Here is a 17279-nt window from a genome sequence, read left to right as displayed (position 1 = left end):
AATAAGCAAATAAAATTATCTATACTTAAGCTAAACTAAAGAAATTTTGCAACATGATTGACCTTACCACTGATGGTGTACTTTGATACCTAGCTTTCCTTGTTTTAGCCTTAGTATGCATGGAAAAGAACAATGGTTGAAGTACAGTACAAAATATCAAACAGCCTTAACTATGATAGAAAAATAAAGATTCTCTGATGAAGTATACTGCAGTTATCAAGCTATATATATTCATCCTACAGAGTATATGTAAGGTTGTATCAAATGGGAAAATATCTTAATATGATACTTATGATAATCATTAGTGTAAAATTTATTTTGCTTTAAAAATTAAGTACATCTATGTATGTAAGGCATATGATAGAGTTGATAGAGATGCTCTGTGGAAGGTATTAAGAATATATGGTGTGGGAGGAAAGTTGTTAGAAGCAGTGAAAAGTTTTTATCGAGGATGTAAGGCATGTGTACGTGTAGGAAGAGAGGAAAGTGACTGGTTCTCAGTGAATGTAGGTTTGCGGCAGGGGTGTGTGATGTCTCCATGGTTGTTTAATTTGTTTATGGACGGGGATGTTAGGGAGGTGAATGCAAGAGTTTTGGAAAGAGGGGCAAGTATGAAGTCTGTTGGGGATGAGAGAGCTTGGGAAGTGAGTCAGTTGTTGTTCGCTGATGATACAGCGCTGGTGGCTGATTCATGTGAGAAACTGCAGAAGCTGGTGACTGAGTTTGGTAAAGTGTGTGAAAGAAGAAAGTTAAGAGTAAATGTGAATAAGAGCAAGGTTATTAGGTACAGTAGGGTTGAGGGTCAAGTCAATTGGGAGGTGAGTTTGAATGGAGAAAAACTGGAGGAAGTGAAGTGTTTTAGATATCTGGGAGTGGATCTGGCAGCGGATGGAACCATGGAAGCGGAAGTGGATCACAGGGTGGGGGAGGGGGCGAAAATTCTGGGAGCCTTGAAGAATGTGTGGAAGTCGAGAACATTATCTCGGAAAGCAAAAATGGGTATGTTTGAAGGAATAGTGGTTCCAACAATGTTGTATGGTTGCGAGGCGTGGGCTATGGATAGAGTTGTGCGCAGGAGGATGGATGTGCTGGAAATGAGATGTTTGAGGACAATGTGTGGTGTGAGGTGGTTTGATCGAGTAAGTAACGTAAGGGTGAGAGAGATGTGTGGAAATAAAAAGAGCGTGGTTGAGAGAGCAGAAGAGGGTGTTTTGAAATGGTTTGGGCACATGGAGAGAATGAGTGAGGAAAGATTGACCAAGAGGATATATGTGTCAAGGTGGAGGGAACGAGGAGAAGAGGGAGACCAAATTGGAGGTGGAAAGATGAGTGAAAAAGATTTTGTGTGATCGGGGCCTGAACATGCAGGAGGGTGAAAGGAGGGCAAGGAATAGAGTGAATTGGAGCGATGTGGTATACCGGGGTTGACGTGCTGTCAGTGGATTGAATCGGGGCATGTGAAGCGTCTGGGGTAAACCATGGAAAGCTGTGTAGGTATGTACATTTGCGTGTGTGGACGTATGTATATACATGTGTATGGGGGTGGGTTGGGCCATTTCTTTCGTCTGTTTCCTTGCGCTACCTCGCAAACACGGGAGACAGCAACAAAGCAAAAAAAAAAAAAAAAAAAAAAAAGTATGTAACCTTTAAATGAGTGATATATTCTTTAATTTATTCAACAGTACAGGTACACCACCAAATTTCCGGCAACAGATGGTTTGGCACCTCCTTTAGTCCGGACAAAATTAGGAGAGGGAATTTGAAATTACCACGGCCACCAGACTAGTTTACTGGGCGGCCACAGATGGCGTTGTGTGTAGGGCGCGCTTATTTACATTCTATACACTGCACTTATTGGTGGTGATACTGCAATTCTGTGAGATTCTTATCAATTTTGCTCAAATTCAATCCTAGCTATAGCTTCTAAGACATATAGTGTCCATTGTGGTGTCAAGTGTAAACATCAGTCCATATCGATCCAATATAAAGTAGAACTGTTGAAAAAAAAATGGACCATGGTATTTCGGTGCATAAGCTGTGTGACATTTAAGCACTGTTTCATCAACTGTTTATGATATAAAGAAGCAAAGGGAGAAAATATTGAAATTCTATGCAGAATGCAATTCCAAGAAGCAAATGATGATTAGAAAAACTATGAAAGATGGTAAGAGTACTAAGCACGATCAAGTGATGATGGAATGGTTTCTACAGCGGAGTGGACTTGTCAGGTAGCATGATAATGGACCATGATAAGTTGTTCCATAAAGAGCTAAAATTACAATATGAGCGTGACTATACTGATGGACGGCTTCAAAGATTCAAGAAACGTCATGGAATTTCCACGAACAAAGTGTGCAGAGAAAAGCGGTCTGCAAAGCACGAAGGAGCTGCCAAGAACATGGACGAATTTGCGAGACTCATAACTGATGAGCACCTCAGTCCTGAGCAGGTGTATAATGCAGATGAAACTGCATCATTCTAGCGATATACACCAAGGAAAACGCTAACACCAGAAGACAAAGAAGATCCTACAGGATTCAAACAATATAAGGACAGACTTACCATCCTAGAGTGCTCAAACATTTAATATTTGTTTAATTTAAATTTCTAGCAGTCCAGGGTATACTTTAGACACATGGGAGATGAATAATTAGTGGGTTAGAAGTGTGTTGATGAATTATTATTACATGACCACAGTTGGTCCGCCAAACTGGATAATCTGGCAATGCTTTGGAACCAATAGTACCGGAAAATCAGTGGTGTGCCTGTACTTACAACATAATCTTTGTTTCATGCTAACAGATCATTTTTGGTAAATGTATCATAGGCCTGATTTATGACTTGAAAGTTGTCACTTCTGATAAATTATGTACATTAACTATCATGTACCCAAACTAAATAGAACTTTTTGTACTCTAGCCTCTCCAGAAACCATGACACAACTGTCTTCAAAGTCATTACCTGGCACCTGCCAATCCTGGTGTACTTGCGACAGTCTTCAGAAATTTGGTAGATGTAGATGTTATTGTCTCGAGAACCAACTGCTAGGTACTGGCCATTTGGTGAAATCTTTAGAACCTGTTCAACAGCGAGGAAGAAAAAAAGCTCGATTCAGTTTCAAATTGGTAACACAGAATCATTTCTCACTATCCTATCCATTTCTGTCAACTTATAACAAAAAGTACTCAATCTGCAGGTTACTACTGCTGTATGGTAACTCTTACACTTAATGTAAGCTTAAGGCTTAATGCCTGCCTCCTACATAGCAGATTTTTGGAAAGCAGAGAAAAACAGAAAGAAAACAAAAAACACTTCATGAGCAAATGTAAAGTACATCTCCCTCCATACTATCATCCATTATTATGCTGCCTAAGGAAAAAAACACTAAATTAATCTTCACTACACTCTCTGTAAAACTAAATTCACTTTATCCTTGAAAAATGCATTCTTGTGACACCTTGATAAACAAAAATCAACATCACTCTCAATAAAGTAAACTCCCATTCTTAAGAACTAATCAGGGAAAGGGCAGTTTGTTCGAAGATGAATTCCAGGGCTTCATAAATTCTTGCACGTAAAATCAAAATGCAATATTAACAAGCATAAAAGAAACTTATCCCACTGATGATAACTTAGTGTAGGTAATCCTGTCACCCCCCCCCCCCACATTCTCAAGCTGGAGGTGTTCAGAGAACAGCAAAGACTACTCTGCAACAAAAGGAAATAGCTCTAGAGTGACCCAAATCACCCCTGGTCAGAAATGGAATGTGCATGAGGTATAAGCTGCTCTCCCCACACTGATGATGCTCAATCATTTTGAGCTTTTCAGCACTGATGACATGTTTTCTAGACCTCTTAGCATAAGAAACACTGATAGCGCTTTTATCTGCCATGATTCATTACAAAACAATAGGCCAGTCTACCACAACAAACGATGCAACTGCAAGAGAACAGGGGCACCTACTTTGTTTATGTGTTGGCCAAGCATGTGCTTCTCTCAGAGAAGTGGGCAAAGATCAAGCTAAGTTTTGCTTCCCCTTGATTTCTATAAAGACATCTTTGCAGGTGTAAAGCTACAAAAAAGCAATGTACCATCAAGCTATCATAAAAGCACAAAAGTATGTGTATGTTTGTATATAGAACATATGTTAATGAAACAAGGAAAGAGTCGAGCTCTTCCGGTGCCTGGCATCCCAGACTGAGGTTTGAGAACTAATGGATTACTGTGTTTCATCCTTAACTTAGTCCAGCTGGTTTTTAAGTAACCAGACCAAATTTGCAAAGAGAAACATTCACAAAAATTTGTGTTGGATCATCCTTAACTTAGCCCAGCTGGTTTTTAAGTAACCCGACCAAATTTGCAAAGAGAAACATTCACAAAAATTTGTGTTGGATCCCAAAGTTAAGCCTGGTGAAGTCCACAGGGTCCATTAGATACCGAATTCTGCTACACTGATGTCTGTTAGAATGGGAGTTTACTGGAAGTGCATTTCCACTAAATCCTGAACATAACAGGATCAAAGGTCAAATGACATCTTCCCTAAAACCTCACCTTCACTGCACCATCATCACAACTTGCCTTTGACCAAACACTTGAGGATCAGGTCACACACTACTTTGCTTCACTCTTGACACTTAAGGTCAGGTTAAAGGCCTTTCACCTAAGCTTATGGGTTAGGCCACAGACCATTTTATCTATATCCTTAACACCCTTGTGGCTCAGGCTAAACGTTATCTATGGCCATTTAGGAATCTAGATGTAGCTTGGAATTTGACTTAAAACTGCATTTGTGTGTAAGAACTCACTCTTATCACTTATTTGTAATAACCCATTTGTATTTGATGGGGTAAACACTCTCTACTGTCGTACAGCTTCTTACAATTCTGCATTTACCACATCCTCAATCATTTCATTCCACTCATAAACCACTCTTACAATTTCTTTACATCTTTTTTTGAACAAGTTTCATGTAAAATTTCATGTAATGTCTTCTGGTTGCTTTATCCCTAAATATCTAATAGAACTGTTCACTGTCCATGTCATCTACCCTTAGCTCTTCTCTCTTCCAGGGTGAGCAAAGTGAAAGCCTCACTTGCCTTTCCTTGTAACTCAGCTCTCTCATATCTGGTACTATCTTTCTTGCATTCTTCTAAACCATTTTTTACTAGCTCTTTGTGCTTCTTTAGGTACAGTGACCAAATCAGAGAAGCACAATTCAGTTTTGGCCTTATGTAGGTATGAACAGCTTCCTAAATATTTCCTTATCCAAATAATTATAACCTATCCTGCTTTTTGCCAACAGACAGTTCGTCTAAATATTCCAATGAGGGAGCCTGGTGATAGACTGAGGATGATGAAGAGTCTTAAGTCCTTATCACATACAGAATCCTGAAGCTTATTTCCTGCCATATAAAAATCATATCGAGACTTTCTTCCACTTATCCCATTCTCATTATTTTACATTTTCTCGGTTGAATTTCACTGACCATGAATCAGATCAACTTTGGAGTACATTTAAGTTCTCTTTTAAGTTGATGTAACCCTTACAGATTTTTACTTCCACCATGACCTTTGCATCATCCATACCTTCAAGTTCTCTTGTAAGTTGATGTAACCCTCATAGCTTTTCACTTCCACCATGACCTTCAAGCAAGTCATTTACATAAATCAAGAAGAGTAGTGGTCCGAGAACAGAAGCCTTTGGTCACTTCAACTTGTTTATCACTTCGACTTGTTAAGAGGTTCTTATGACAAGCATTTCTTCTATCTTCTGATTCAATTTACGGAGTTTCCTCTTATTCCTACCTGATGACCCAGTTTCCTTGATACAATGGCAAATGCTTTCTGGCACTCCAGATACAGACAATCCACCCAGCCTTCTCTTTTATCTATGACAGAGCTCACTATCTCAGAAAATCTAAGAGGTTTGTTATGGGACCACCTTTCCCTAAAACCATGTATTCTCTCATTTTGGTATTTTCTCCTATGTAGAAAGTCATCTACTGGACTTCTAATTATCTTTCCCAGTACCTTGTAGACCACACTTATCAGTGAGACTGGTATGTAGGTCACTGTCTGTTCCTGGTCAGATCTCTTTTTCATACAGATGGGTATAATCTTCACTCTTCCATTCCCTTGGCACTCTGCCCCTTGTGAGTGACATAATGAATGGTATGCTAACAGGTTAAAACTCACTCCACATATCAGCACACATTTTCATCTCATATGGCGAAATTCTGTCTGGATCATGAGTTGTATGGATCAAGAACTTTTAGTATTTTATTAGAGTCTTTCCTAGATATTGCAATGTTTTCTAAAACCTCCTCCCCATTCCATTTCACTGGTGTTGGGGATATAGTGCTTCCCAATGTGAAAACATTCTGAACTTGTTATTCAGTTCCTCACATATAAAATCATCCTCAACAAATCTTGCCTTTGAATCCCTTATACTGATTAGCTGCTCTTTAACTGATGACTGACTCCTCACGAGTTTATGGAAAAGTTTCATATTTTCTCTTGCCCTATCCACAATATTCTTTTCAGTTTCCTTGTTCATCCTTTCTTATCCTTGCTAAAACGGCTGACTGGCTGGCTGGAGTGCAGTCCATATTTTCACCAGTGAACATCTCAAAGCTCCTTTACTTTTTGACATCCTTTCTGAACCATTCTTTACTACCCAAGAACAGGTTTACCTTAAAAAAGGAAGTGCAGTCATAAATATGTATGTAAAACACTTTACAGCTGACTGGAAATATGCAACAAAAACAAACAATTCAACAACTGTCTAATAAAAGCCATTACCAGTCAGTCTGGCTACGTCACTCTAGAAACGGGACAGCTTTACTCCCATTTCTTCTGATATGCTGTATAGCTCCCCTTAATTCTTAAGCTTGGCTTCCTTTTCTCCCAGTGAATTTCACAATTGCTAAATTAGTTTAAAAAAAAATCTGTTTAACCTTAAAATTTCACAGTTCATAAAACAATGAAAAATGTCTCACTTCAAAATTAGAATTAGTCCACTTCTATCAATCTGACAATGCAGAGGTTCAGTATATATATCAGTACAACGCTTACAAAAAAAATGGGAGAAAGACTAAAGTGCCAAGTGAACTGCAACAATGCAATCTTCTATAGTTTACTTTACCTACAATGAAAAACTGGTTACTGCTAATCACTACACTTTCCCTAATATCAAAAAAGCTCTTGTCAATGAATCACTCGGAGTGTTTTCATAACAAAATTACATAAAATTCTAAAATTACCAGCTGCATCAATCAGATGCACTGTTCTCAAAGTCAGGAAAAATTGCTTCCACTTGTACTTCAAACACTTTTTTCACCCTTATTTTGATTAACTTTCAGTGCTAGATGAGTCAGTGTTCACAAAATCTCTATGCAATCTGACAACTGATCATCCTCCTCAAGTAACACAGGATTATCAGACTGGTGTCTAGATCTAGCTAAAAGCTGCTCATTTCCTTCCTAGAGAGCTTATGAGAATAATGGTACTATCGGTGTGGCTGGAGGATGACCAACCGCGGAAAGAAATTCTCACTCTGCAACCTCAGCAACCACCTAAGCTTGGCAGGTGACCTTGAGAGAGAGAAGCACGAACCGTGATGCGTAATATTCATCAGTATGAATTACCCAGCTGATGGAAACGTGTGTTTAAGAGTTAAGGGGTTGAGAAATGTGATTATTTTTCTAACCCAACCTTTTGGTAAATCCTACTGAGCTGTTTAAATCAAGAAACACTTAGGACATCTGGTTAAATCTCAGGATTCAAATATCTATTTATCTTCAGACTCTAAACTGATGACTTATATAAATAGTGCCAGTGGTAGGGGATGACAACACACATTCTCTGCCAAAGTGTTCCAGGTGTTTTGGATACTGCCTGAGGGTGTACTTGTAACATTTTCATACTCCAACATATACTTGTGTACAGCATGACAATGTAAAGCCACCACAGATTTCACCTACCTGTTGTTCTTACAAATGCTAAACTTCAACCTTGAGCTAGTGGGACAATTCATCCATTTAAAATAACTAAATTCAAAATGTGATCCTCCTCAAATACACATCTACACAATCAACCATGCTATCTAATTCCTCTAGCAATACAAGCATTATTGCATGAAACAACTATGGCAATTTCCATTTTCTTTTCACAATGGTTCTGCAGTGCCCCATTTTCACCCTTCCTATGATCTCATCTCATATAACGCCCCTGTCAAAAAGCATTCAAATGATAATGACAGGACAAAACCTAAATGCACTCGCATTTATTTCAAACCACCCTCACAAATACCCCACTTCCAAATCAAAAGTTCTTGGTAACAATTAAAAGTTTCCATGTACATTATCAATTATTGAGTCTAATGATAACATTCAGGCAACTCCAATTAACAAAAGTATCAAAAACTTAGAAAAAACTGTCTCACCTGGATAGGTTCATTTCCATCCTGATGCTGGGAATACATTTCTCGGGTCTCTGCATCCATGACAAACCAACGCCCACTTGTGGTGCCAACAATTACAATCTCTCCATTACTGGAGAAGACAGCTGATTGAGCATGTTCCTGTAATGCAACAAAAACAAAGAAGGCCATCACTATCAGTTTTCCTATGCTCATCCTCTACATGTCTTTAACTATTTCAGCACATCTTCGTCAGCATTCTCATTCTGAGTGCTCCTCTTTTTCAAATCCCACTTCATCCTATTTTAAATGTTAGATGAAAACCCTTATCATTGTTACATTTACTCACTTTCTGCCCCAGGAATTCCTTCTAACTTTATGAGGCTCCTTCATCACACAGAGAGCTGCAGGGCCATGTCCACATCAGGCCCACAGATCATGAAGAGTTGTGAAGTTGTGTGTATGTAGGGAGTGCAAGGCAACTGTGTGCGTAGGGAGTGCAAGGCAACTGAGTAGTAAGTGCTCAGTGTCTTTTGCATGGCAACTGCAATATGGGCATGAAGGGCCTGGGATACATTAAAACGGTGTTTGCAGTGATGACTGATGTTCAGAGTGACAGTGTGACTCGAGTTTGTCTTAGGAGTATGGTTTCTGATGGGTGTATGTCTGGTGGGTTGGAGTTTAAGACTAAGTTCAGAGCTTGGTTGTTTGGTGCTTGTTGGGATGATTTAGAGCATATGTATTTTCTATCAGCGTTATATTTGTTGAGGTGGAGAAATCTGTGAAATGGTTTACTGAAGCGGGGTTCAGCTTTCTATTTCTGCTTAGGTTTGGTGGTTAGTTATAGGGTGGTTTGGGTTAGAGGCATCTAATGCTGTTTGATGAACAAGTTGAGGTGGGACTGTATTGGAAGGATCATTCTTTCATCGTAAAGGTGTGGAATGTTCATGGTTGTCATTTTCTGTGGGTTACAGCTTTCTTGTGTTTGCCTTTGAGATGGTGGAAGACTAACAGGCAGGTGAGGTATACTTTTAAGTGAAGCAAATGAACTGTGTGTAAAGGAAACTGAGGGATTCCTTTCCTCATCTACATCTGTTGAGGGTATCTAAAGTATGTATTGATATAATTTTCTTTTCATGCATGTCCGCCATCTCCTACATCAGCACGGTAATGCTAAGAAGAGACAAAGAATTGGCCTCGTTCACCTGCATCTACTCTTTGGTTGTCATATGTAACACCCTGAAACCAGTGCCCCATCTAATTACATATTCCCCTTCTCTTTGTCCTCTGTACCTCTGACACATATATCCTCTGTGTCAACCTCTCCCCACACATTCTTTCCACATATACAAACCATTTCAGCACACTTTCTTCAGCTCTGTCAATCACACTCTTCTCATTACCACAACTTTCTCTTACCCTCTGATTACCCACCCACTCAAACAATCTCAGAAACACATATTGTCTTTAAAATTTTAATTTCCAACATATGTACCCTCTTCACACATCCTCATCTATCAAACCCATGCTTCACATCAGTTAATATCAATGGAAACAGGTGTCAGACTACAGACTAGTCTTACTAATGAGTGTGCTCATTAACGTTCAGGAAAAAATGATTAGAAAGCAATTGGATGACTTTATGAGGAGGAGAAATGTCCAAAGTGAGAGATGGCAAGGTATTGACAATTAAATGTTCTACCAAAGAGTGAGCTCAGTCCTAGGCAAAAGGGAAGGCTGGGTGGATTGCCAAAAAGCATTTGACACTATACCCCATGACAGGCTCATTAAGAAGCTGAATCACAAGGCAAGAACAAGGGGAAACCCCTTCCAAGGATAGAAGATTATCTCAGTGGGAAGGAACAATGGAATCATGCTGGAGGAGCTTTTTCCAGATGGGTTGATTAGTGGAGTGCCACAGTCTGGTTCCAAGACCATTAATCTTCTACATCTATGTTAATGATTTGCCTGAAGGTATGGAATCCTTCCTCTGTATTTGTCCAGGTGATGCAAAGATCATTGGGGGGGAGGGGAGTGAGGAGGATTGTGTCAGCTTACAAGGAGTCATTAACAGACTCCAAAGCTGGTCTGAAATGTGGTTGATGAAATTCAACTCAAGCATATGGAAATCAATGAGGATGAGACAAACTGAAAGATGGCCACAATATGATTATTATTAGCAGGTTGTAAGCTTTAGGAGTTTGTGTACGAGAATGACTTTGGAGTCAACATCGTCCCAAACACTTTTAGGAGAACAATTAGGTAGACAAACTATCCGTTGGAAAATATCAGAAAAGCTTTCAAGTATATGGATAAGGATATTTTCAGCAAGCTATCCATATCCTACATAAGGCCACTGCTAAAATAAGAACAAAAAAGTGAGAAGCCAAAATGTTCAATATTTTTCCACCTGGTTGCTTGAACAGACTGACTTTTCATAACATCGTTCTTTTTCGGTGAATGCCTTTGCAACTCTCAACAATTTTGATTTGGTGCGTTATGGACCAAGTCATCATCAATGCATGACAGAGGTCTAAATGACCCCAAGTTTTTCATCTGAAATATATGAGTGTTATCTTGTAAATATGAGTAGTACAAAATATATAACTGTTGTAATAATGCAAGACTATAGTATTTCATTAAAAATGCTCTAATAAACAAAACATTTTTGTATGCAACACACAAATCTGTTTTATTCCAAAACATTACATATGTATCGAATATCCATAACAATATGTGTATTAAACACGTTCAATAAGCCAGTGCTTGGATCTCACTGCAAGGGTCGTGTCAGTATCATAGTAACTTCTGGCAATTTCATGTCACGTTGCTGTACCTTAACATGTCTCATCAGAAAAATTTGAACAACAAACAAATTAGGGATCTATCAACAACTAGCAACAGACAAAAAACTGGATGATACAAGTGATGACGAATTTCTACCTCCTCCTGGCAACACCTCAGCTGAAAATTTTGATACAGATGTTGGTATTACTAGCAACGATTGTTAAACAGATGTTACTGCTATGATCTCACATGCTACCAGAAGAGATGATGAGTTTATGTATGTACCATCAGGAGATAAGTGGTGTTTGATAGCTCCATCTGCACAAGGTAGTACGGCTTCATTGAATGTTTTGACCCACCTTCCACTTTTCACCTTATCTTTGACAACAGTATGATGACTACTATCGTGAATGAAACAAACAGGTAGGAAAATGGATGAACAACAACCGGAAACTACTGATGCTTGATGAACTCCATGCTTATGCAAGCTTGTGTATTCTAAGAGGAGTCTACAAAAGCAAAAATCAAGCAGTGAGGCAGTTGTGGAATCTCTCATCTGGTCCTCCTATACTATCCAAAACCATGGCAGTCAACATATTTGAAGGGATTTGCAGAGCACTAAATTTTGATAACCCAGCTACTGGAAACAGTAGACTGACTTGGGATAAACTCACTGCCATTTGCTTGCTGCTGTATGGATTTGTAGAAAATTCCCAATAACGCTAGCAACATGGTGAGTGTGTTACCAATGATGAGCAACTGTATCCATATAGACGTTGTAAGTACATTCAGTACATGCCATCAAAACCTACTAAATTACTATTCATTTATTATACTTGACTGCTGTTTCCCATGTCAGCGAGGTAACATGAGGAAACAGTCGAAGAATGGCCCATCAACTCACACAGCGACAAAGCAAAATAAAATAAAATAAAAAAATGTACATTTATCCCTGGGGATACAGGGAGAAAGAATATTTCCCACATATTCCCTGCATGTCGTAGAAGGCGACTAAAGGGGGAGGGAGCGAGGGGCTGAAAATCCCACCCTCTCGTTTTTTTATTTTCCAAAAGAGGGAACAGAGAAGGGGCTAGGGCAGGATATTCCCTCAAAGGCTCAATCCTCTGTTCTTAATGCTACCTCACTAATGCAGGAAATGGTGAATAATATGAAAGAAAAGAAAGAATAAATCAGATACTTCACATGCCCTGGTTTAATCCATTGACAGCACGTTGACCCCAGTGTACCACATCGTTCCAATTCACTATATTCCTTGCACACCTTTCACCCTCCTGTATGTTCAGGCCCCAATCATTCAAAGTCTTTTTCACTTCATCCTTCCACCTCCAATTTGGTCTCCCACTTCTCCTCGTTCCCTCCAACTCTTAACAAATATATGCTCTTTGTCAATCTTTCCTCACTCACTCTCTCTATGCGACCAAACCATTTCAATACACCCTACTCTGCTCTCTCAACCACATTCTTTTTATTTCCACACATCTCTCTTACCCTTTTATTACTTGCTTGATCAAACCACCTCACACCATATATTGTCCTTAAACAACTCATTTCCAACACATCCACCCTCCTCTGCACAACCCTGTCTACAGCCCATGCCTCACAAACATATAACATTGTTGGAGCCACTACTTCAAACATACCCATTTTCGCTCTCCGAGATAACATTCTCACCTTCCACACATTCTTTAACGCTCCCAGAACCTTCGCCCCCTCCCCTACCCTCTGACTCACTTCCGCTTCCATGGTTCCATCCGCTGCCAAATCCACTACCAGATATCTAAAACACTTCACTTCCTCCAGTTTTCCTCCATTCAAACTTACCTCCCAATTGACTTGTCTCTCAACCCTACTGTACCTAATAACCTTGCTCTTATTCACATTTACTCTCAGCTTTCTTCTTTCACACATTTTACCAAACTCAGTCACAAACTTTTGCAGTTTCTCACAAGAATCAGCCACCAGCACTGTATCATCAGCGAACAACAACTGACTTACTTCCCAAGCTCTCTCATCCACAACAGACTACATACTTGACCCTCTCTACAAAACTCTGGCATCTACCTCCCTAACAACCCCAACCATGAACAAATCAAAAACCATGGTAACATCCCACACGCCTGCCGCAAACCGACATTCACTGATTACCAATCACTTACATTCTCGATAAAAACTTTTCACTGCTTCTAACAACTTGCCTCCCACACCATATATTCCTAATACCTTCCACAGAGCATCTCTATAAACTTTATCATATGCCTTCTCCAGATCCATAAATGCTACATACAAATCCATCTGTTTTGCTCAGTATTTCTCACATACATTCTTCAAAGCAAACACCTGATCCAAACATCCTCTATCACTTCTGAAACCACAACGCTCTTCCCTAATCTGATGCTCTGCACATGCCTTCACCCTCTCAATCAATACCCCCCCCCCCCATATAATTTCCCAAGAATACTCAATAAACTTATACCTCTGTAATTTGAACATTCACCTCTATCCCCTTTGCCTTTGTACAATGGCACTATGCATGCATTCTGCCAATCCTCAGGCACCTCACCATGAACCATACATACAGTGAATATCCTCACCAACCAGTCAACACTACAGCCACCCCCTTTTTTAATAAATTCCACAGCAATACCATCTAAACCCGCCTGCCGGCTTTCATCTTCCGCAAAGCTCTCACTACCTCTTCTCTGTTTACCACATCATTCTCCCTGGTTCCAACAATGTTATATGGTTGTGAGGCGTGGGTTATAGATAGGGTTGTGCGGAGGAGGGTGGACGTGTTGGAAATGAGATGTTTGAGATCAATATAAGGTGTGAGGTGATTTGATCAAGTAAGTAATGAAAGGGTAAGAGAGATATGTGGTAACAAAAAGAGTGTGGTTAAGAGAGCAGAAGAGGGTGTATTGAAATGGTTTGGTTAGATGGAGAGAATGAGTGAGGAAAGATTGACAAAGAGGATATGTGTGTCAGAAGTGGAGGGAACAAGAAGTGGGAGACCAAATTGGAGGTGGAAAGATGAAGTGAAAAAGATTTTGAGTGATGGGGGCCTGAACATGCAGGAGGGTGAAAGGCAGGCAAGGAATAGAGTGAATTGGATCGATGTGGTATACCGGGGTCGACGTGCTGTCAATGGATTGAATCAGGGCATGTGAAGCGTCTGGGCTAAACCATGGAAAGTTCTGTGGGGCCTGGATGTGGAAAGGGAGCTTTGGTTTCGGGCATTATTGCATGACAGCTGGAGACTGAGTGTGAGCGAATGGGGCCTTTGTTGTCTTTTCCTGGCACTGCCTCGCGCACATGAGGGGGGAGGGGGATGTTATTCCGTGTGTGGCGGGGTGGCGATGGGGGTGAGTAGGGGCAGACAGTGTGAATTGTGTGCATGTGTGTATATGTGTGTATATATGTGTGTACGTTGGGATGTGTGGGTGTGTATGTTTGCGTGTGTGGACGTGTGTGTGTGTGTGTGCATGTGTGTGGGGGTGGGTTGGGCCATTTCTTTCGTCTGTTTCCTTGCGCTACCTCGCAAACGCGGGAGACAGCCACAAGCCACCAGCACTGTATCATCAGCGAACAACAACTGACTCACTTCCCAAGCTCTCTCATCCACAACTGACTGTATACTTGCCCCTCTTTCCGAAACTCTTGCATTCACCTCCCTAACCACCCCATCCATACACAAAGTAAACAACCATGGAGACATCACACACCCCTGCCGCAAACCTATATTCACTGAGAACCAGTCACTTTCCTCTCTTCCTACACGTACACATGCCTTACATCCTCGATAAAAACCTTTCATTGCTTCTTACAACTTACCTCCAACACCATATATTCTTAATACCTTACACTGAGCATCTCTATCAACTCTATCATATGCCTTCTCCAGATCCATAAATGCTACATACAAATCCATTTGCTTTTCTAAGTATTTCTCACATACATTCTTCAAAGCAAACACCTAATCCACACATCCTCTACCACTTCTGAGACCACACTGCTCTTCCCTAATCTGATGCTCTGTAAATGCCTTCACCCTCTCAATCAATACTCTCCCATACAATTTCCCAGGAATACTCAACAAACTTATACCTCTGTAATTTGAGCACTCACCTTTATCCCCTTTGCCTTTGTACAATGGCATTATGCAAGCATTCTGCCAGTCCTCAGACACCTCACCGTGAGTCATACATACATTAAATAACCTTACCAACCAGTCAACAATACAGTCACCCCCTTTTTCAATAATTTCCACTGCAATACCATCCAAACCCGCTGCCTTGCCAGCTTTCATCTTCCGCAAAGCTTTTACTACCTCTTCGCTGTTTACCAAATCATTCTCCCTAACCCTCTCACTTTGCACACCACCTTGACCAAAACACCCTATATCTGCCACTCTATCATCAAACACATTCAACAAACCTTTAAAATACTCACTCCATCTCCTTCTCACATCACCACTACTTGTTATCACATCCCCATTTGCCCCCTTCATGATGTTTCCATTTCTTTCCTTGTCTTACACACTTTTTTTACCTCCTACCAAAACATCTTTTTATTCTCCCTAAAATTCAATGATATTCTCTCACCCCAACTCTTTTGCCCTCTTTTTTGCCTCTTGCACCTTTCTCTTGACCTTCTGCCTCTTTTTTTATACATCTCCCACTCATTTGCATTATTTCCCTGCAAAAATCGTCCAAATGCCCCTCTCTTCTCTTTCACTAATAATCTTACTTCTTCATCCCACCACTCACTACCCTTTCTAATCTGCTCACCTCCCATGCTTCTCAAGCCACAAGCATCTTTTGTGCAAGCCATCACTGCTTCCCTAAATACATCCCATTCCTCCCCCATTCCCCTTATGTCCTTTGTTCTCACCTTTTTCCATTCTGAGCTCAGTCTCTCCTGGTACTTCCTCACACAAGTCTCCTTCCCAAGCTCACTTATTCTCACCACTCTCTTCACCCCAACATTCTTCTTTTCTGAAGACCGCTACAAATCTTCACCTTACCTCACTTCCAAAAGATAAAGATCAGACATCCCTCCAGTTGCACCTCTCAGCACATTAACATACAAAAGTTTCTCTTTCGCACGCCTATCAGCACGTAATCCAATAATGCTCTCTGGCCATCTCTCCTACTTACATACGTATACTTACGTATATCTCTCTTTTTAAACCAGGTATTCCCAATCACATTAAAAGGGTGTGGTTGAGAGAGAAGAAGAGGGTGTGTTGAAATGGTTAGGACAAATGGAGAGAATGAGTAAGGAAAGATTGAAAAGGTGATATATGTGTCAGAGGTGGAGGGAACAAGGAGATGCAGGAGACCAAATTGGAGGTGGAAGAATGGAGTAAAAAGATTTTGAGTGATCAGGGCCTGAACATACAGGAGGTCAAAAGGCATGCAAGGAATAGAGTGATTTGGAACAATGTCATAAAATGGGGCTGACATGCTGTCAATGGATTGAACCAGGGTATGTGAAGCGTCTGGGGCAAACCATGGAAAGGTCTATGGGGCTTGGATGTGGAAAGGGAGTAGTGGTTTCAGTGCATTACACATAGCTAGGGACTGAGTATGAACAATTGTGGCCTTTTTTGTCTTTTCCTGGCACTACCTCACTGGAGGGGGGACGCTATTTCATGTGTGGTGGGGTGGCGACGGGAATGGATCAAGGCAGCAAGTAAGAATATGTTCATATGTATATATGTATATGTCTGTGTATGTATATGTATGTGCATGGTCATTTATATACATGTGTATGCGGGTAGGTAGGGCCATTCCTCGTCTGTTCCCTTGTGCTACTTCGCTGACGTGGGAGACGGCGATTAAGTATAATACAATATATATATACACAACCACCCATACATGCACATATACATACATATACATCTCAACATATATACACAGACATATACACACATGTACATATTCATACTTGCCTTCATCCATTCCTGACGCTACCCTGCCACACAGGAAATAGAATCGCTACTCCCTGCTTCAGCAAGGCAGTGCCAGGAAAACAGACAAAAAAAGGCAGTGC

At 40.4% G+C, this 17279-nt stretch overlaps 1 protein-coding gene across 8 annotated transcripts in view; it reads right to left on the bottom strand.

Annotated features, from left to right (window-relative positions):
- LOC139761054 (echinoderm microtubule-associated protein-like 2) overlaps window positions 1-17279 on the bottom strand; it is a 240706-nt gene that overhangs the window by 14533 nt on the left and 208894 nt on the right. For all 8 annotated transcript variants that reach the window (XM_071684832.1, XM_071684834.1, XM_071684833.1 and 5 more), the window contains 2 exons: window positions 8445-8582; window positions 2962-3078 (listed from right to left, as the gene is read on the bottom strand). In XM_071684832.1, the coding sequence (XP_071540933.1) occupies window positions 2962-3078; window positions 8445-8582 (255 nt within the window). The remainder of the gene's footprint in view (window positions 1-2961; window positions 3079-8444; window positions 8583-17279) is intronic.

This window comes from Panulirus ornatus, chromosome 39 (assembly GCF_036320965.1).
Source record: "Panulirus ornatus isolate Po-2019 chromosome 39, ASM3632096v1, whole genome shotgun sequence".
NCBI lineage: Eukaryota > Metazoa > Arthropoda > Malacostraca > Decapoda > Palinuridae > Panulirus > Panulirus ornatus.
Note: the sequence above shows the minus strand (reverse complement) of the source record. Positions and strands in the feature narration are given on the sequence as shown.